Below are 22,004 nucleotides of genomic sequence, written 5' to 3' on the forward strand. Positions count from 1 at the left end.
TACAGTTCAAATGTTTCAAAGAATTGTACCGTCTACTCAACCATCAATGTTAGTGTATCATGCATTATGATTGGTCAATTGCGTGATGGTGTTCATCAACTTTTGTATTTTTATTATATAAGTTCATATTGTACACCAGGAGTGCTCAATGCGTCAATCGTGAAGCCAGTTATGGTCGAATGCGTGACCCCCCCAAAATAAAAAGACGTGAGCCTATCATCCATGACGTAGCTTGATTCAGGTGTGCCCAATACGTCAATCGCGTTGATTGACTGTCAATCAATTTGACCAATCCTGGCCTTTTCTGACATGTCGATGCGCATGTGCACATAAAGGCACCTTCTAGCGAGCTGGTGAGTTTCTGACATGTCGATGCGCATGTGCACATAAAGGCACCTTCTAGCAAGCTGGTGAGTTGGCCTCTGATTTATATGAGTTTTTTTTTCATGGCTGTCACTTTGGGCAAAAAACATTGCACCAGTGAATCAATCAATTCTTGATGGTTAGAAATCAAAGGATGAAAATTAATATAGTATCACAAATCGAATACTTTTAAAGACTTCCTCACAAACCGTCCACAGTTTTTTTATTCATTTCTTTTTTTCCTCGTGACATTTTTAGATGATTAGAACCAAACCAAAACAATTGCATAATACTTGATATGCTTGCTTGCTTTGCTTGAATGCTGCAGCTCAGCTTTTAATCGAACAAGAAAGTATGAGCATACACTAGTATTCAAAATGATAAAAGTCCAATGTGACTAACCAGATGAATCCAATTTATTTGGTATATTTTTATTGCGACATGTCAAACAAGTGACCGGTAGAAAACCAACAAGACCCAGCATTCATGATACACACACGCTTAAGGGTGTGCAGTTGGGCAATTTGTTGAAAGGGGTGTGTTCAGAAAATAATAGTGTGGCATTCAGTCAGTGAGGTCATCAATTTTGTGGAAAAGCAAGTGTGAATCAGGTGGCTCTTATTTAAAGCCCAAGTGTCATCCCTATAAACATTCTAAAATGGATATTGTAATGAAAAATACATATAACATTATTCACTTCAATGTCTATACGAAAAAATAAATGTGAGCGGTGAGAGTGTCATCCATGCGCAAAGTTGCAGAAGTGTCATTCTACGATATCCAAGTGTTCGCCATATTGGCTGCATCCTCTGTCCGTGACGTCACCCGGACATTCGCCAATGACAACACGTGGTTCACCCTAACTATGGGAGACGAATACGCCCCTTCTGACACGGAAGCTTTTTTCGAAAAGAACACCACACAACTGAGTGAAGTTACCGGGGCAATATTACACTCTTGTTTCGAGCCCTCGGGGCAATATTACACGATTGTTTTGAGCCATATTCAGATGATATGCGATCACGGCCAAACCTCATCCCTATCCGATCCACTTCCAGAGTGGAGATGAGTCATCGGAGCCGGCCGGTGTGGCTTATGATGAAGCTGAGTCGTGCTGCTTTAGGGGGTTGTTCATAGCCGCCGCAGTACGCGATGAACAACACCGTCGAGCCGGGACGCTTTACTGCGCGCATGCGGCTGAGTAAGGCATTCTTGGCTGGGTTCTTCAGAGCCGCCGCCGTCCACAAAGCCCGACGCGCAGCCTTCGCAGAAGCCGTGACCACCGAATGGGGCGCCTCAGCCGGTGTGGCTCATTTTCGGCGCCATGATGGCTTGTAATGGAGCCGAGCCGTGGTTCTTTAGGGGGTTGTTCATAGCCGCCGCAGTACGCGATGAACAACACCGTCGAACCGGGGCGCTTTCCTACGTGCACGCGGCTGAGTGAGACATTCTTGGCTGGGTTCTTCAGCGCCGCCGCCCTCCGAGAGTCTGAAGCACAGCCTTCCCTGGCGAAGCGACGCGGCAGCCCGACGCCGTCCAACGTGCACATCGACATATTTCGTACGCGGATCTTATGTTATGAGAGATTACGTTGTCCGCCCCAAACTATTATTTTTTTTTTTTTAGTAGCTGTATACACACCTATCTGTTATTTGGAACCCACAAAGCTCTCATCCTCTGCACCCGTGCAATCCATTTTTCACGACGAACCGGGTCTCTTGCAAACTTATGAAGGGTAAATCCATGTCCAGCAATGCAACGAGCCGGCATTTTGGCTAACACGAAGGAACATCGAGCTACCTTCCCGGAGGTAAAACTAATGGAAACAAACTAGTCCACTTGGGGGCCCTTCTGTCCTTTGTCACTTCCTGCTTAGTCTCGAAAACAAATCCATCGAGAGGATTTTCATGGCGAGAGTTACAAAAACCTGTATATGTCAAAATCATGTTTTGTGGTGAAAAAATGCACGGGCCCATATTGGCTGCTGTTCTTTTCATTAATAACATACCAGAAATCATCCATTTCATGACAGTTGCCCTTTAAGGCTGATACCAGCACCTGTTGAACATGCATTTCTCCTTGAAAGCCCGAGGATAATGGGTCATTCAACACATTGTACAGAAAAACAGCGTACTTTGATTAAACGTTTAATTGGAAAGGGGAAACCTTATAAAGGTGCAAACAATTGTAGGCTATTCAGCTAAATTGAGCTCTAATGCCTTAAAATGGAACTCAAAACCAGAGACACATGGCAGGAAATGGAAGACAACCATCAAAATGGATCACAGAATAACCAGAATAGCAATGATCAGCTCCAGGATGATCAAAGATTGTCTGGAGTTACCTGGGAATTTAGTTTCAGCGAGAAGATGTCTGTGTGAAGATAATCTATTTACAAGAATCCCCCACAAGGGGTCTCTTTAAAAAAAAAAAAAAAAAAAAAAAAAAAAAAGGATATGCAGAAGAGGCTACAGTTTGCCAAAGAACACAGCAACTGGCTTAAAGAGAAATGGAAGAATATTTTGTGGACTGATAAGAGTAGTTTTTGGGAGGGGGGGGGCCAGGGGTGGCAGACAGTTTGTGAGACAACCCCCACACTTTGAATTCAAGCCACAGTACACAGTAAAGACAGTGAAGCATGTTGCTGCAAGCATCATGACATGGGCATGTTTCTCCTACTATGGTTTTGGGCCCATTTTTCGCATACCAGGGATCATGGATCGGTTTACATAAAAATACTTGAAGAGGTCATGTCGCATTATGCTGAAGAGGACATGTCCTTGAAATGAGTGTGTCACCAAGACAATGAGCCCAACACCCTTGTAAACATGCAAAGTCTTGGTTCCAAACCAACAAAGTTCATGTCATGGAGTGGCCAACTCAATCCCTGGACCTTAATCCAGTCGAGAATTAGTGGGGTGATATCAATAATGCTTTTTGTGAAGCAAAACCAAAATATCTAAATGAATTCTGGAATATCGTACAGGAATCTTGGAGTGGAATAACAGGTGAAAAGTGCCACAAGTTGGTTGACTCCATGCCCCAAAGACAGTAGAACAATTATTAATAATAATCATTGTGCATGTGCTGATGTAACTGTAATATCATGTCGGGAAATGTCACAGGACACGGTTGTCCTGGTCCCTGTAATTGTCAGAACAGGTTCCCTCACCCAACAAAAATAAATGCTCAATGATGGCATAACATTTTATTAATACTGTTGATAACGCATATTACAGTCTTAAATAAATATTTAAGTGTTTGACTTGAACATTTTTTGCATTAAATATTTGTGTAGTGCAGTTTATCCTCTACATTAAACATCCTTGGGCAAGACTTCAAAAGCAACATCTGGCTCATCTCCAATCAGAAAAATATTCATCGTAGCTACCTTTGGTGACTTTGTCCAGTTCTGGTGCCTCCTGAATTCATGAACAGTGATCCTATTTTGTTCTGTGGCATCCATTGCTTTTGTGGGGAAACAGTTTTTGAATCCCAAGAGTTTTGATTCCGCAGTGCTGCCTCCCCCCCTGACTCCATAGCTTTCCGATGGTGTCTGATGGCTATCAAAAGAACGTGAACTCAAACTATGTTGAAACGAGGGTAATGGGCACATTTAAAAAAACAACAAAGCATCCATTTCAATTGTCTGCACTCTCCTTTTTTTGTCTAGTACTTTTTTTTTTTTTAATGTGCCCATGACGCTGGTATTACGTAGTTTGATCTCACGTTGTTTTTATACCCACCTGAAGCCATTGAGGCGAGCTGTCGTTGTTTCGGGCTGCGGCGCTACTTCTGGGTTGGTAGCATCATGGTGGGCAACAAACATGCTACGCTAATGACCGTAAAATGCAAGGTCCGCGAGGAGGTCATAGAGTTCAGTTTGTGGGTGCACATTACCGTAATAAATATAAATGTGTAACATAAGACATCAAATATCATATCGAAATGTATATTTATACCTTTTTTTTTTTTTACCACTCTATGTACCTGTATACAACTATACAATGTGGTTGTATTTTTAATTTTTCATCCATACCTAAATATAATGTGCTCTATTAACTAAAATAATTAGTTGAAAATAGTTTTGGAAAAATTTGCGCATTATTTTCGAGAAATTGCAATATTTCAACACCCTGTTATATTGCAAGTTCTCCCACTTAGAAATCATAAAATAATCCTACTCTTCATATTTTTTAGCACAACCTGTGCAGGTAGTTGACTTTAATCAATTTTTCTACAGTGAAGAAAATGATTATTTGAACACCCGACTATATTTCAAGTTCTCCCACTTAGAAATCATGGTGTGGTCTTAGATTTTCATCGTAGGTGCATGTCCACTGTGAGAGAGATTATCTAAAAAGAAAATCCAGAAATCACAATGTATGATTTTTTTTTTTAAGGATTTATTTGTGGATACAGCTGCAAATAAGTATTTGAACACCTATCAATCCGCTAGAATTCCGACCCTCAAAGACCTGTTAGTCCGCCTTTAAAAGTCCACCTCCACTCCATGTATTATCCTGAATCAGATGCACCTGTGTGAGGTTGTTAGCTCCACAAAAACACCTGTCAACCCCATACAATCAGTAAGACTTAAACTTGTAACGTGGCCAAGACCAAAGAGCTGTCCAAAGACACCAGAAACAAAATTGTACAATTCCACACGGCTGGAAAGGGCTACGGCAAAATTGCCAAGCAGCTTGGTGAAAAAAGTTCCACTGTTGGAGCAATCATTAGAAAATGGAAGACGCTAAACATGACTGTCAATCTCAGTCGGAGTGTAGCCCCATGCAAGATATCACCTCTTGGGGTCTCAATGATCCTTAGAAAGGTGAGGAATCAGCCCGGGACTCTGAGATAGCTGAAACTCAGTGTTTCTCAGCGACATTCCAGAAACCTGTCTGATCTAGAGAAGATCTGTATGTACAGGAGTGGGCCAAAATCCATCCTGCAGTGTGTGCAAACCTGGTGAACAACTAATGGAATTGTTTGACCTCTGTAATTGCAAACTAAGGCGACTGTACCAAATATTAACATTGGTTTTCTCAGGTGTTCAAATACTTATTTGCAGCTCTATCGCACAAATAAAAAATCATACATTGTGATTTCTGGATTTTTTTTTTTTCTTTTTAGATCTCTCTCTCTCTCTCTCTCTCTCTCTCTCTCTCTCTCTCTCTCTCTCTCACAGTGGACATGCACCTATGATGAAAATTTCAGGCCCTCCATGATTCCTTAGTAGGAGAACTTTCAATATAGCAGGGTGTTCAAATACTTAGTTTCTTCACTCTTTCAAAAACTGTGGTCGTATAACTAAATATTAATTTTATGATTGAAAGAATTGGTAAATCTTAGAAACAAAAAAAGTTTGTACAAAATGGTTATGAGCTTGTAAAGTCAACGGAAGACTTTTTCTTAACACACTCCTTTCAACAAATTGCCCAATTGCATAGCCTTAAAAGTGTGTATCATGAATGCTGGGTCTTGTTGATTTGAGAACCTACTGCACCTACCAATAATTTGTTTGACATATAGCAATAAAAAATATACTGAAAACATGGTTTAATGTGGTTAGTCACGTTGGACTGCTATTATTTTGAACACTACTGTATTTTACCTTTTTTAGCTTTGCTTCACTGGCATCCCGTTTGTTTTAGGATTCATTTTTTTAATTTTGTGCTTTTAAAGTCTTGAATGGCTTTGCCCCACCGTACCTATGAGCTGCTGAATTCCTACATTCACAGCAGCTCTTTCAGGTTAGCTGACCGGGTTCCCCTTATAGAGCCCATAGCCAGGCTTAAATTTAGAGGTTAACGAGAATTCACTGTTGCAACTCCAAAATTATGGAATGTTTTGCCACTCCACATTGGTCAACCGTCCTCAGTCTCATTTTAAATCCTTGTTTAAAACCCATCTTTTACCTTGCCTTTTAACACTAGTTAGTGTGCCTGATGTGATGTATGTGTGTTGTGCGGGCAGTGCATTTTATTTTATTTTGATTTTACTTACAGTGTTCCCTCATTGTTAATGGAGGTTACGTTCCTTATCCCGCCACCAAAAATCCAGGAATAATTTATGCAGTTTTAAATCCGAGAATAATTGATGTGGTGTTAAAACGTCTATGTACGATATGTACCGTATTTTTCCGACCATAAGGCGGACTAAAAAGTCTTAAAGGTTTCGCCATAATGGATGGGCTGCACTATAATACGACACTCCTTGTGTGCACCATGTTTCAAAATCTAAGTTTTTTTGAGTGACTATTTCAATTGACTAACACCAAACATGCTAGTTACATAGATAGCAGACATGTAAACTAGTATGTGTGAGCATGCATGCTAGCACTTCCCAGCATGCTTTGCAGTACTAATGATATAAATAGCGTTTAAAGTGCATGTTTTGTGTAAATTATTTCTCGAGTCATTGTTTTGTTTGATTGTTTTCGTGTTATGCTATTATGTTTCATGTGGGAAATAATTTTAGTTTTGATGTGACACTAAGTGTGAAGGGTTTGTGTGGTAATGGTAATGTGTGGTGGAATGTAAGAGTTGTCTTTTTACACATGTAAAATTGCAAGTGTTCCTCACTTCCTTGTGAGCACCATCATATAGTTGATTTATGCATGTTTAAACACATGCTAACACAATATGGTTCATTATAGGGGAAAATAAAACAAACTGAGAAAAAAATGTGCAAATGTACTGGGCCACAAATGGTGGCATACTGTATTTCTTTTTATATAGTTTTTCTCAATTTTCATGTTTTTATTGTTAATATTGTTGCTGTGTTATTATTGTATCTTGCAGCACTTTGCGAACCTTGTGGTTGTTTAAATTGTTCTGTCTGAATAAAGATGACGGAATTATTTAATTTCAAATATTATGCTTGTAGTAACTGCATCAAGCATTATCGCCATTTTTTTTTCACCCACTTCTTTTACCATATGCTCTGGGAATATGTCCTGTATCTTATTGTGATGCTGTTGTACTGTATTTCCTCATTCTTCTTTTAAAATGGTTAGACGTCTTTGTGAAGACTAGGAGTTAAACTCTGAAAATAGTATTCATCTGTGTCTTGAGTACAGTGGTACCTCTACTTACGAAATTAATCCGTTCCAGAAGTCGTTTCCTAACATGAAACTTTCATGAGTAGAAATGCCGTTCCAAGTCCCCCGACCCAACCCCACCCGCTGTCAGAAATAAGCATTCAAATTGTACATAATGTAAAGAATAATGAAAAATTATGTTCATGTACTTTTAGTGTGAAGTGCATGGCGAGCAAAAAGTCATTGTGGTGTCTTCAGAGGCGGAGGCACGCACACAATTGCACCAAAATTAATAAATTCCACAAACATTAACTTTCAATGTTTCGTGAAGTACCAATCCAAGAATGTTTGCCTTCGACAACTTTTAATAATCATGTGGAAATGTGGAAGGCAAATATCATCGAAGTAAGCAATAGCTCGACTAGTTAACACATTTTCCGGATGATTATTTTCAATAAATTTGGAAGTGTCATGGAATTTCGTCATTTCTTTTATTCTGTCTGATGGAATAGTGGATGCCTCCTCCAGTACGCCACAAAGTGCTCCTCCATTGTCGTCCATTGCATTGCATTGCCTCCAGCCTTTCGCTTCTACGTCAAAAAATCCTCATGGTGGTCCTGAACGTCGAAAGATCCTCGTTGCACTCCTGAACCAACTTGTTGATGTCCTGTTGAGACTTTCCCAGTGAAACAATTTCCTCAACTTCATTTTCAACCTCCATTTTGAACCTCCCTAAGTCCAGCAGCAGCAGCATGACCCAAGATGCACGGATGCCTTTTTCGTATTTGTCAACGATTTCCTGTTTTATTTTGATGAACAAAAAAACTCTTCTCTTCAATGACAAAGATCCAGGAAGCGTGTCACGGATAAAGATTGACATCATTCCGAGCCAATGGAAGGATGTGATGCCACGGAGGTGCTACGTGGTAGCCTATAGGGGGACCTGCTCTATTGCAGCACATAAACCAAGAGACGGGATGTGCGTCATGACTAAAGATTGACATCTCTAAGGCCACTGTGATGCCAGGAAAGTGTTCCAGCAGTGGCCAATGGGAGAGCAGCTCTATCGCGCCGCTTTCAAACCAGAATACAGTGCAGGATGTTTACTTTACGTTCAGTGGAATCCAGCGCCATTTTTTTCCTTTCCTATCTTGAATTTCTGTTGTAACTAAAGACAAATATTTTTGGGAAGGCCTTTTGTAAACTGAATCTTTATTAGTAGAGACTTTTGTAAGTGGATGTACCACTGTATTGGGAACTTCTGGTTGGGGAAAAACTTTTAATTTGACAGATAACTTTCTTTTTTTATTTTTTTGCAGCATTCAACATTTTGCTCACATATACAGTGAGAGGATGGGCATTAATGCAGAGGTGCTTCGCAAAACTCTATGGGGAGATTTCTACCTCAATGCAAAAGCTAAAAAGATCATGAAGGGAGCTCAGGTAAGGTTACAATAGTGCAACATTAATTTTAACATATAGGTTACATCCTTCCATTTTCTGTGCCACTTATTTAATTTTAAATAAATACATGTAAAAAATATAATGAATACAAAAAAAAACATTTAGTAGATAACTGGATGTACACTACAACATACTGAATTAATTAAATTAATACTTAAGTACAAATTAAACCAGGAAATTATGCTATCAATCAAAGCGGTCGGCGCATATAGCTCCAATTATAATGTTTTTACAGTCTTCCAGTCAGTTTTAGAATAGATTTTAAAGTTCTACTACTGGTCTATAAATCACTAAATGGTTTAGGTCCTGAATACACGGAAGAAATGGTCATGGAATACAAAAAATTTAGTCCCATCATTATATTTTAACAAGAGCAACCTCATAGAGTTAATGTTGTATCCCACTGATTTGTGGTGGGGGGTAGTGATACCTCTGGCAAAACCATGTTCACATTTGGACAGACATAGGTCTTTACAGAGATGTTTGATTGGATTCAAGTCTCGGCTTCGCCTTGGCCACTCCAGTACATTCACAGTGCGCAAGAAGAAGGGTTGAAGCATTGTATGTGGTGGAGGGAAAATAAGACCCATTGACTTGGCTTTCCAGTTTAAATGTTATTCTTTCTGCATGACCCACACATGAATTACTGGTTGAGACTATAGATATTGAGATACAATTTTAACAAAAATGGTTCCCAACTCTGAAACTGTCTCCATCTCAAAGATCAAGCATATAAAATTGTTTAAATTTTAGTCTTGCCAAATCACCTACTTATTGTTCAGTACAACATCATTTTGCAAAGTTTGGCTTCAAATAAAGATGCACAATTTTCAGTCTTGTAGCCTGACCTGGAAAACTGACACATTAATGACACGGACATCTTGGATGGGGGGGGTCAATCATGTGTGCCATAGGGTGTATTTGCTACAGAGGTAATTTATTTCCAAGAGAAACAGAATCGTCGTAATTTACATTTTCAAAGGTCAGTTGATGATTTTTATATATACTGAAAATTTGCTGGCCTCCTTTATTATTTTACATATATATATATATATATATATATATATATATATAAAATTCTGGTCCACCATCCATTGTTTTAGGATGGGGAAGGAAAGGAGTGCACCATCAACACTGTGTGTAAAGAAGAGATCCACTTCTGACCTTGACTCGGGACGTTCTGAGTCGGTGGGGAGGATACTTTGAAGACTTCTCCAATTCCACCGACACGCCTTGCCATGAGGCAACATAGTTTGGGGTCTCTGAGGCAGGCTATCTTATCTCTGAGGATGAGTTCACTAACGTGGTTAAAAAGCTCCTCGGTGGCAAGGTGGATTAGATTCGCCCGAAGTTCCGAAAGGCTCTGGATGGTGTGGGACTGTCCTGGTTCCATGCCTCTGCAACATCAAATGGACAACTGGGGACAATGCTTCTGGATTGGCAGATTGGGGTGCTGGTCCCCCTTTTTAAGAAGAGGGACCCTAGGGTTTGTTCCAAGTACAAGGGGATCACACTCCTCAGCCTCCTTGGTAAGATCTATTCAGGGGTGCTGGAGTGTATTGTCTGTTGGGAGTCATATTTCAGATTCAGAAGGAGCAGAGTACTGTAGTTTTCGTCCAGGCCATGGAACAGTGTAACAGCTCTACATCCCCAGCAGGGTCCTCGAGGACGCATGGGAGTTGGCACAACCAGTCTACATGTTTGTTTGATCTTAAAGAAGGCGTTCGAATAGGTCCCTTTGGGAACCTTGAGAGGGCTGCTTCAGAAGTATGGAGTGCAGAACCCTTTGACACACGGGCTGCTCGGTCCCTGTATGTCCAGTGTCACTTTTTGGCCCGCATTTTCGACAATTGGACTCATTTATGGTGAGGGTTTGACTCTGCCAAGGATGCCCTTTGTCATCAGTTCTGTACTAAACCATTAAGAACAAAATTTCTAGACGGAACTGAGGCATAGAGGGGGTTGTGTTTGGTGACATCTGTATTGCATCTCTGCTTTTCTTGCTCTTTCCCTACGCATGAGAAGCTCACTCATCAGCGAGGGGCTCAGAGTAGAGCTGCTGCTCCTCCACACTGAGAGGAACTCAGGGATCTGATTAGGATGGCTCTTGAATGTCTCCCTGTTGAAATTTTCTGGGCATGTCCCATCTGGAGGACCACCCAGGAAATGTTGGAGAGACTGTCTCCGGGCTGGCCTTGGAATGCCTTTAGATCAACCTGGAAAAACTGGATGCGGGTGGCTAAGTGGATGGAACCCTGGGCTTCCCTGCTAAAGCTACTGCCTTGTGACCCGACCTTGGACAAGTGGCCGAAAGTGGATAGACAGATGGATGTCAACCCAAAAGAAATGGCCAAGAATATTTTTTGCCATCAGTTGATGAAATATTTTTATTCATTCCAATAAACATTAATCACTATTTGTTTTAAAATGTTTGGTTTTACTAAGGGTATTTGTATGCATTTCTGAAATTGTCGCCCGTGAGAGGGAGTCTGTGCCACACTTATTGAATTTTATTTTTTATCCCCTTGTGTTTTTCAGTTTAAAGGCAAGAAACCACTCTTTGTGCAGCTTGTCCTGGATAACATTTGGAGTTTATATGATGCTGTTGTTATTCGCAAGTGAGTAACAAAATCTATTTTGAAATACTGAAAATTAGCTGGCCTCATTTATTAGCCCATTTTTACAGCATTGCTATTCCAACAAGGAAAAACTGTCATAAATTCCAAATCCATTCAACACATTCACTGTTCAAAAGGCTAAATTCAATCTAATTTATAATTTAAAATCTTTACTTTCTCGCCAAAAATTCCAATCAGTTTGGATATGGTAAAATGTATATATATTTTTTTATTAGCTGTAACCTAAAATCATCAAAATAACAAGACAATAACATTCCATATATCATTTTATATTAGAGACTTTTTGCATCCCTTGTTGCATGTCTGTCAACATGAGTCCCAGCTCTGGGAATGTCCCTGCTAATTACAGATCCAGAGAATAATCTACTATGTCATGATTCTTGCTTTGTAGTCCTGTTGCAGTGTAGATTTTTACTTCAAATGACACTATTTTTTAGACTGTTTAAACAATATAGTTGTATTTTCTGTTCCTCTTGCTGTCTCGCTATGTATTGTGTTTTGGCCTCCCACAATTTTTTGGGGACAATATTGTCACAATACTAATCGTATAAGCTTTGACTGGAACCAAAACCATACTGAAGCAGGGGGAGTAGGTATTGACTGGTTTATTGAGGGTTGGCTCAGGGTGAGGCTATCCAAGGCAACATGGTGGACTGTCGGGACAAGAAGCGAGCAGGAAGTGGGGACCTGAGCAGGTGGGGTAGCTTGGCACTGTGGATGCAGCAGACAGCAAGGCGGGGGTCATGGGAGCACCGAAGATGGAGAACACAAGGAGGTGAATATGATTGTGGAAACTGAAGTACTAACAAACTAGAGTCCTTGAGTCAGCCTGTGTACCACTATCAAGTGTCAATGTGCTGGTAATGGTTTCTTGGTTGTGGCAGGCTTTTATGGAGGGAGCAATGAGTGCCGATTGAGGACAGGTGTGCAGTCAAGTTGGTGCTGATTGCTGGGGGTGAGAGGGGGTGGGAGAGCGAGAGAGCATTATGAGATGGGGATGAGTGTGTGTAATACATACATACATTAAAATCCAGGGGGAAGGGAGTTGTACCAAACCGGGAAACAGCACAGACCTGCTCAATCTAAAGCCGGGTGTGCATGGGTACCAGGCACTGCTGCCTAACAGCCAAACCCCTCCCACACACGATCCACCGTCCCCTCCAGATGTGTGTATGTGGTGCATTAAAACATTGAGATGAGTGTGTGTGTGATGCAATAAAATCCAGGGGGACAGGGCAGTCAAACTGGGAAACAACACAGATGTGATGAACATGAATGTGAAGAATTGGTGGGTAACAGGGGAGATGAGACACCCGTAAAATGATGACCATCTTAGGGAATGAGATGGGCTCTTGGGGAAGCTGAAGCTGACACACCAAACTTTCATGAATAAAATTCTCATCACCACGGGAGTCAATTAGGGTATCTATCTGCAGCCCGAAGCAGGGGAAAATTCCTGCGCGTCCTGTAGGCTGGTCCCAAGCCTGGATAAATGCACAGGGTTGCGGCAGGAAGGCCATCTGGCGTAAAACTGTGCCAAACATATATGAGTGTTCATTAAACGAATTCCATAACAGATAGGTCATGGCCCGGGCTAACTATGCCTGCCCACGGCACTTTTAATCTGCAAGGCGTAGGTAGAAATTCAGATAATGTAGGTCGAAGACAAAAAAGTGGCTTAATCGGCAGAAGAAGACGAGGCATGCACAGACCCTACAACTGTGTGTAGGGATTTTGAATGTTGGGACTATGACAGGAAAAGCTCAGGAGTTAGTTGACATGATGATTAGGAGAAAGGGTGATGTATTGTGCATCCAAGAGAGCAAGTGGAAAGGGAGTAAGGCTAGAAGCTTAGGAGCAGGGTTTAAATTATTTTACCATGGAGAAATGGAGTAGGGTTATTTTAAAGGAAGAGCGGGCTAAGATTGTCTTGGAGGTTAAAAGAGTATCAGAGCGAGTGATGAGGCTGAAATTTGAAATTGAGGGTATTGTGTATATTGTGATTAGCGGATATGCCCCACAGGTAGGATGTGACCTCGATTTGAAAGAGAAATTCTGGAAAGAACTAGACGAAGTAGTCCTGAGCATCCCTGAGAGAGAGAGAGTTGTGATTGGTGCGGATTTCATGGACATGTTGGTGAAGGAAACGGGCGAAGAAGTGATGGGTAAGTACGGCATTCAGTAAAGGAACTTTGAGGGTCAGATGGTGGTAAACTTCGCAAAAAGAATGGAATTGGCACTGGTGAACACTTCTTTCCAGAAGAAACAGATACATATAGTGACCTGCAAGAGTGGAGGTAGAAGCACACAGGTGGGTTATACTTTGTGCAGACCATGTAATCTGACGGAGGTTACTGATTGTATGGTCGTGGTAGAGGAGAGTGTAGCTTGACAGCATAGGATGGTGGTGTGTAGGATGACTCTGGTAGCGGGTCGGAATATTAAGAAGAGACAAAGGTAGAGCAGAGAATCAGGTGGTGGAAGTTGAGAAAGGAAGAATGTTGTGCAGCCTTTCGGAAAGAGGTGAGACAGGCTCTTGATGGACAGGAAGCGCTCCAGGAAAACTGGACTACTGCCAAGGTACTCAGAAAGGCAGGCAGGAGAGTACTTGGGGTGCCTTCAGGTTGGAAAGGGGAGAAGGAGACTTGGAGGTGGAACCCCAAAATACAGGAAGTCATCCAAGGAAAGAGATAAGCAAAGAAGAAGTGGGACATGGGGAGGACTGAGGAGAGGCGGAAGGAAAACATTGAGATGCGACGTAGGGCAAAGGTGGTGGCGGCGAAGGCTAAACAAGAGGCATATGACGACATTTACACCAGCTTGGATATGAAAGGAGAAAAGGATCTCTACAGGTTGGCCAGACAGGGATAGAGATGGGAAGAATGTGCAGCAAGTAAAGGTGATTAAGGATAGTGATGGAAATATGTTCACTGGTGCTGGTAGTGTGCTAAGTAGATGGAAAGAGTACTGGAGTAGTTAATGAATGAAGAAAATGGGAGATAAGGTAGAGTGGAAGAGGCAAGCATGAATGACCAGGAAGTGGCAATGATTAGTACGGGGGAAATTAAAAATGCACTGAACAGAATGGAAAAATGGAAAGACAGTTGGTCCTGATGACATACCAATGGAGGTATGAAAGCAATTTGGTGAGGTGGGTGTGGGGTTTTTGACCAACTTATTCAATAGAATACTAGCGAGAGAGAAGATGCCAAGAAGAATGGAAGAAAAGTGTGCTAGTCCCCGTTTTCAAGAACAAAGGTGATGTTCAGAGCTGTGGAAACTATAGAGGAATGAAGATGATGAGCCACACAATGAAGTTATGGGAAAGAGTAGTGGAGGCTAGACTCAGGACAGAAGTAAGTATCTGGGAGCCACAGTATGGTTTCTTGCCTAGAAAGAGTACCACAGATGCATTATTTGCCTTGAGGATGCTCGTGGAAAAGTACAGAGAAGGTCAGAAGCAGCTACATTGTGTGTTTGTAGACCTAGAGAAAGCCTATGACAGAATACCAAAAGAGGCACTGTGGTACTGCATGCACGAGTCTGGTGTGGCAGAGAAATATGTTAGAATAGTACAGGACAGCTAGGAGGGCAGCAGAACAGTGGTGAGATGTGCCATAGGTGTGTCAGAAGAATTTAAGGTGATGTGGGACTGCATCAGGGATCTGCGCTGAGCCCCTTCCTGTTTTCGCTAGTAATGGATAGGCTGACAGATGAGGTTAGACTGGAATCCCCTTGGACTATGATGTTCACATATGATATTGTGATCTGCAGTGAAAGCAGAAGCATGTGGAGGAACAATTAGAAAGATTGAGGCACGCACTGGAAAGGAGAGGAATGAAGATTAGCCGAAGTAAAACAGAATGTGTGCACGGATGTGAGAGCCGGAGGAGGAGTGAAGCTCCAGGGAGAAGCGATAGCGAGGGTAGAAGACTTCAAATACTTGAGGCAACAATCCAGAGCAATGGTGAGTGTGGTAAGGAAGTGAAGAAAAGGGTCCAATGGGGTGGAACAGTAGGCGGAAGGTGTCTGGTGTTCTATGTGAGAGAGGAGTCTCCGCTAGGATGAAGGGTAAAGACATGAGGGAACCATCACATGGAAGGGAGAGCTGGGAGAGGTGTGGGGTTGGCCTGGTCTTTTGGTTTGAGGGGGAAGGTGGCAATGCGGTGACCTACCTGTTCATAATAAATATAAAATCACAGAGTAATGTGGTGCTGAGGTTCCCAAAGGTTGAATGGGTCTTGCCTGGAGGCATGGGCTCCTCAGGTCCGGTGGATGATGAAGCGGAAGCAACGGGAAGCTCAGGGTGTGATATGTGGCTCGGGGTGCTCTGCTCGTGAATGGTGTTATGTTACACTTGCTAATTTGTCCCTCTCAACCTCTCTTCTGAAGATAATTATCCAACTTAATGAGATCAGTTTCTCTAGGTCGGTAGGTTCGTCCCTGGTTTTGAGCTCATCTTTGAATGGCTCTAATGATCGTTTTGGAAAAAAATCACATTTTTTAAGCAGCAGCATCCCATTTACACTAACTCTCAAGTATTAGGAATTCTATGGCGCCGGGTGGCTTCCCAACCACCCTAACTTGATTGCAAATTAGTTAAATGATGTGAGGACAGGGGAGGAGTTGTGCCAAAACACGGTAGCCCATTTTGCAGCTCTTGGCTCTCATAATCCTTGTAGAAAAATCCCTCTTAAAGCCACAGCGACCCAACCACCCTCCATTGTGAAGAAAATAAGTATTTGAATACCCTGCTATATTGCAAGTTTTCCCACTGAGAAGAAGGTCAAAGATTAACGAGCAATTTAATAAGAATTGGCTCCATGAACGTAAGTTCCCATATTACTTTGGGAGGAGGCTCTTTCTACAGCCTGCAGCCTCCGATAAAGCCTGCAGTCTCAGGAGGAATTCTCATGGAAGGATTGCTGAAGTTGGTCTGGGATGACAGGAGGATGAAAATAAACAATCTCAATACTCTGATGCTGGTTTTTGGAATCTGGCAATCTTCTGTGGCTAGTGATGATTCTTGGTTGAGGACAGGTGCGCGGCCCAGGTTGGTGTTGATGGGGGGGCAAAAAAATCCCAAGCTCCAAAATTGGGACTGCAGGACACAACCATGGTGGATATAGTTTCACCAAAATTACCAGGATAAACGATAGTATCATTGTTTTTTAATGCCACTGATATTACGATTATAGACTAATAATTCAAGTGCATCCTTTTTTGAGAGCAATAAACTTTAATTCTAAAGAATATTCAACATTGGCACGGTCATGTAAAACAAAAAGTATCTCATAGATGAAAAATGTAAATAAATAAGATTTAAGCAAAGAGGAATAGTCAGTAACTGACTAAATGGGCCCAAATAAAACCCTGACAAATCTGACTGAATTAAAAAAAAATGTACTGAATCATTTGGACTATGTTCTTAAATCAAATGACAAATTGTATTTATTTTTTATTCTTTATTTATATTTATTGTATGAATGTTGTGATGTACACTATAATTTCTGCTGCTTCTTGGCATTTGAAAGATATTTTATCTGAATTTGATAAGCTTTTACGTCATTAAATGATCCATAAAATGTAAACTAAAGCCAGCCCTCAAACTGCTGGACTGTAAAACCATCTGTCAATCAAATGATGCCGACAATGCGCTTGATGTCAACTACTGCCTGAATATTGACGTGCCGTTATGGTTATGCTATATTCTGGAAGTAAGGGTGTGTGACAGGTGAGGAACGCACACTGAGCGCTAATGTTTTAAACAACGTTGCCGCCGTGGCTTGAGCTATTTAGCACATTAGCTCACAAACTTGTTAGCCCGCCGGCTAGCGAATGTAAATAAATAATGGTAGTTAACTTTTCCTACAGTTTCCCAGTTCTGTGCATCTGTATAACAAACGCTGTTCTGTTAACCGTCATTACAACAATGAAAATGTATCGAGTCATGAAAAAAAAATTCCAGTCTTCCTCTGATTGGCTTGTACCAAGACAGGACTGATACTTTAAATGTATTGCTTCTTCAATTTGCTTTGTGTGGAACGTCTTAAGCAACACACATGCATATTGCATATTTAAGGCGGGTTTTAAGACTTTAAGGCTCTATGGTTACAGATTTGAAATCACTTGAAAATTGCAAATCTTTGTGCATCTCAAACGCAGGATGTACATCAAATGATATCCCTGGTATTAAGTCAGTTTTTATTTAGAGTAGTGAATCGATATAATGTTTTTGAATTGAACTACAGAACTACATGAAGTTTTCTAATTTGTGAGATGAACCTGTTGTACATTATCCTTTGTCAATCTGTGAGTCTTTTTGTTAACAGAGATAAGGAGAAAGTTGACAAGGTGCTATCATCACTTGGCGTCAAAGTGATGGCCAGGGATTCTCGTCATTCTGACCCTAAAGTCCTTCTCTCTGCTATATGCAGCCAGTGGTTACCAGTGTCTCAGGCTGTCCTCTGTATCCTTTTAGCTATTAAATTATTTGCTGTGCTGTTTTTTTTCCAGGCTCATTTCATACTCTTACAGTCTTTGAGATTTTTCTTTGACATTGGCTCTAGCAATGGTATGTAATAAGCTTCCGAGTCCATTACAAATAGCAGCAGAGCGGGTGGAGAAACTGATGAGTGTAGGAGTACGAAGATTTGACACCTTGCCTGAGAGTACGCAGGCACTGAAAAATGGTATGAACGTGAACACGTATGCTTTCACTGTTCTTTTCTGTTCTGTGCCACGGCTCGCTCGAACTGTTGTGATCCATGTGTGCATTTTATTGTTCTTTACCATGTCTTTTTCTTAATTCATATTATATTAAAGTACAAAATTTAAAAATGCAGTATTTAAGAATAGTGACAAGCTAAAAATTCATCCACCGAATGTTGGCCGAAAACAGCTCAAAAGAAAGTTTCGGACCTCAAGCCCGTTTACACTGAAATAAAACTACTGAAATAACATGTCACATATTTACACGTTAAACACACTGATGGATGGGGCGCATGAGTTTGTAGAGGAAATAATCATTTACTTTACAAGTAATGCCATATAGAGCATTGGGTAATAACCAGTTGAGTTGACTAGGAGGTAACTCAGGGGTGGCCAACCAGTCGGAGATGAAAAGCCACATTTTTTACTGTGTCACAGCAAAAAGCCACAACATATACATTAATATCATTCCCTCCTCACAAGCATAGCTTTGCTCAGCCAGATTTATTGTAAATATCACACACCAACATGATAAGACAAATCGACTCCTACACAGTACCAATACCACAGGCCAGTAATTTTAAAAAGTTAAAATTGTGTGCTCTCTCACATAGGTAAACTACCAGTTCATCCAGGCCTTGTCTTGTATGGCATAATGCTCATCTAATGCAACACTAAAATACTCACATGATTGAAGGTCTCAGTTTAGCTGTCAATCATGCTAATGTCCGATATTCTCTGTTCAACAGTGTAGCGGGACAGTTGAAGGTCTTGCTTGTTTGTTGTCACACAGTTAGCCAATAAAACTGATTCAGTGACATCACGGACCCATAAAAAAAAATACCCTCCAAAATATGTCTTTTTGGCCCTTCCGGTGTTCCAAGCCACTTGATAGGATGCAAGCATTCATCTCTGAATGCTTCATTATTTAAAAAAAAAAAATAATAAAATAAAAAAATAAAAAACCACTGCATCTGCTTTTCTGCGTGATTTTTCAAAGTGACTAACTTGTGACTGGGAAGTTCAGTCCCTTTTGGAAATTCCAGGTCAATGTTAGTATGTAGCGAGCTGAAGTGAAGAATTGAACCTATGAAATGCAATTGACATCTGACACAAAAGGGAGAGCATGGCTGGCCATTGCGGTCAACCAAAAAATTATGAGCACACCCACTCTGGTAAAAGCATCCTGTGTTCATCCACATATTTTTATTTAACTGCATTTTTCCCTGGCATTTTAAGAGCGAAATTGACGTGATTTACTCCAAAGATCACCATCCCATTGGGAAAGTCCGAGCTATTTTCATTCAATGCGAAAGCCAGTTTTGCGAAAATAACATGCTAATCTTTCTTGCTGTGGTCATGTGACCATGTTCAGGAGATGCAGGGGAGATGTATTCTCCATGCTGAGGTCGTCCTGCTCGGGGTTAACTCTTCCTTCTCTCGTTGCACAGCTAAGGTGGGTGGCAGGAACAATAAAGGCACTTTTCCCCGTTCGCCATCACGTTTTTTTTTCCCCTTCTCACCCTTCCGGCGCACACGCTGCAGGGTTCCGTCTCACTTATCCATTGACACACATGCAAAGACACTTGTAAGGGAAGACATGAGGACAGTGGGTGTTACATAGGAAGCTGCAGGAGATAGGCTGAGATGGAAAAAGATGACATGCTGTGGCGACCCCCAACGGGACAAGCTCAAAGAAAAGAAGAAGAAGAAGAAGATCCGGATCAAACTAGTAATGTCTCAAAATCATGACAACATTCACGTTGGATCCCCCGTGCGTTTGCCCCAGTCGCAGTGCTTTTATCTCAGACAGCTTGTCGTCTTGAAATTCTTACGGGTCAATTTGTTTGAATGCAACCTAGAGTGTTAAAGAAGGGCTCACCTTTCTCAATTTATAACTCACGATGGATTCGCCGTTTAAAATAAGCGAGAAAGCAAACGGCACACCGTCTGCCATGATAGCCGATAGCGTGAGGCAGACAGCGAGGAAATCACTTCCTGATTGGTTAATGTTTGAGAAAGGACACGTGTGACTTCTTGTCCAGACTTAAATCCCCTTCGTGTAAAAAAAAAAAAAAAAAAAAAAAAAAAAAAATAGACTTTGGCAATTTTATTTTCTTTTGAATATTTACGGTCGGTCAGTTTTGTTAACAATATGTATTTTAAAATGTATATTTTGGTGTGAAATCACTGATAGTGTAGTTGTACACACGCCTGCCTTTCGTGGAGGCAGCATGGGATCGATTCTCACTCAATGATGGTGTCGATATCTGCCCTGTGACTGACTGGCGACCAGTTTGGGGTGTAGTCTGTCTTTCTCCTGAAGCTAGCTGGGATAGGCTCCAGCTTTCCCGCAACCCTTGTGAGGATAAGCAGCTTGGATAATGACATGACATGACATTTTGGTGTCTGTGGCACTTTAAGAAGTCATTAGTACAAGTGTATTCACAAAATAGAAATGTAAACTATTATCCATACATTATTCAATAGAAGTTATTAGTAAAAATAATTGTTTGAAAAATATAGTGCTGTTTTAATTTACTTATAGAGTTGATTATTTTGATTAAGTAGGGTCGTTTTTATGTTATTGGTTTGCTTTGTTCATTTTTCGATTTCTGAAAACAGAATTGGTTAAAGCATTTAATCCTGACATATTTTTGATGATCGCAGGTTGAAATCTCATTCTTTGATCCAAGCTGCAACTGTGTCTGCCATTGCAAACTAGCTAAACTAAAAACATTGAAATAAATGTTGAAGCCATAATTTATTTACCATTTCAATGACTGAGTAAGCGCAGCAAGGTGGTTCAGCTGGAAAGCGTTGGCCTCACAGTTTTGAGGTTCTGGGTTCAATCCCGGATCTGCCTGTGTGGATTTTGTATGTTCTCCCCATGCCTTTTTTTTTCTCCGGGTACTCAGGTTTCCTTCCACATCCCAAAAACATGCAACATTAATTGGATACTCTAAATTGCCCCGAGGTGTGATTGTGAGTGCGGCTGTTTGTCTCGATGTGCCCTGCGATTGGCTGCCAACCAGTTCAGGGGGTACCCCGCTTCCTGCCCGTTGACAGCTGGGAGAGGCTCCAGCACTCCCGCGGCCCTCGTGAGGATGAGGAGCTAAGAATATGGATGGATGGAATTGATAAGGATGTTTTGTAATTAAACAGTATGCAGATTATATTTTATCCTGTTATGTGCAATAACTGTTACATGGTAATGTTCTTGACAGAATTTTTAAAATACGGAAATTCAGTTGGGGGTGACGTTCTGTAGGTGTGCAGCTCAGGAACAAGCAGGGCTATAAGCATTTTACACGAAAAACAGTGGCTAGTCCCACCCCCGACCCCAATGAAAAAAATTTGTAAAAAAAAAAATAAAATCAGAGAATAGATAAATCCGACGGTTTCAGGGTCTACTCTTTATAACATAATGTTTAATTTTATTAAATTGTGATATCTGTTATTAGTAGTACATGCCTTTAATTGGGGAGCAGGGTTGTGTAGTGTTATAGGAGCAGAGGAAATCTAGTCTCAAGGTGTGAATGTTGTGAGTTGTGGCCGACAGCAGCTTGTGTTTTTTGTGATGTTCTGTGTTGCTGCTACTGAAATTGCAATGGCAACAAGGTTCAACCTTGACTACTTCCGAGGGTATTACAGTTTGTCCAGTTGTTGTGGCAGTTGGTTTGACTTCATTTTGACAGACAGGTTCTGTTTAAGTAATTTCTTGATTGAACAGGTCTGGAGGTAATGAAGCTCGAGTGTGGTCTTCAAAATGAACTAAGCTT

General features: G+C 41.1%; 1 protein-coding gene across 5 annotated transcripts in view; it reads left to right on the top strand.

Moving 5' to 3' along the window:
• efl1 (elongation factor like GTPase 1) overlaps positions 1 to 22,004 on the top strand; it is a 75,987-nt gene that overhangs the window by 16,880 nt on the left and 37,103 nt on the right. For all 5 annotated transcript variants that reach the window (XM_061815561.1, XM_061815563.1, XM_061815565.1 and 2 more), the window contains 4 exons: positions 8,728 to 8,851; positions 11,411 to 11,490; positions 17,844 to 17,980; positions 18,081 to 18,203. In XM_061815561.1, the coding sequence (XP_061671545.1) occupies positions 8,728 to 8,851; positions 11,411 to 11,490; positions 17,844 to 17,980; positions 18,081 to 18,203 (464 nt within the window). The remainder of the gene's footprint in view (positions 1 to 8,727; positions 8,852 to 11,410; positions 11,491 to 17,843; positions 17,981 to 18,080; positions 18,204 to 22,004) is intronic.

Source organism: Syngnathoides biaculeatus, chromosome 3 (genome assembly GCF_019802595.1).
Source record: "Syngnathoides biaculeatus isolate LvHL_M chromosome 3, ASM1980259v1, whole genome shotgun sequence".
Taxonomy (NCBI): domain Eukaryota; kingdom Metazoa; phylum Chordata; class Actinopteri; order Syngnathiformes; family Syngnathidae; genus Syngnathoides; species Syngnathoides biaculeatus.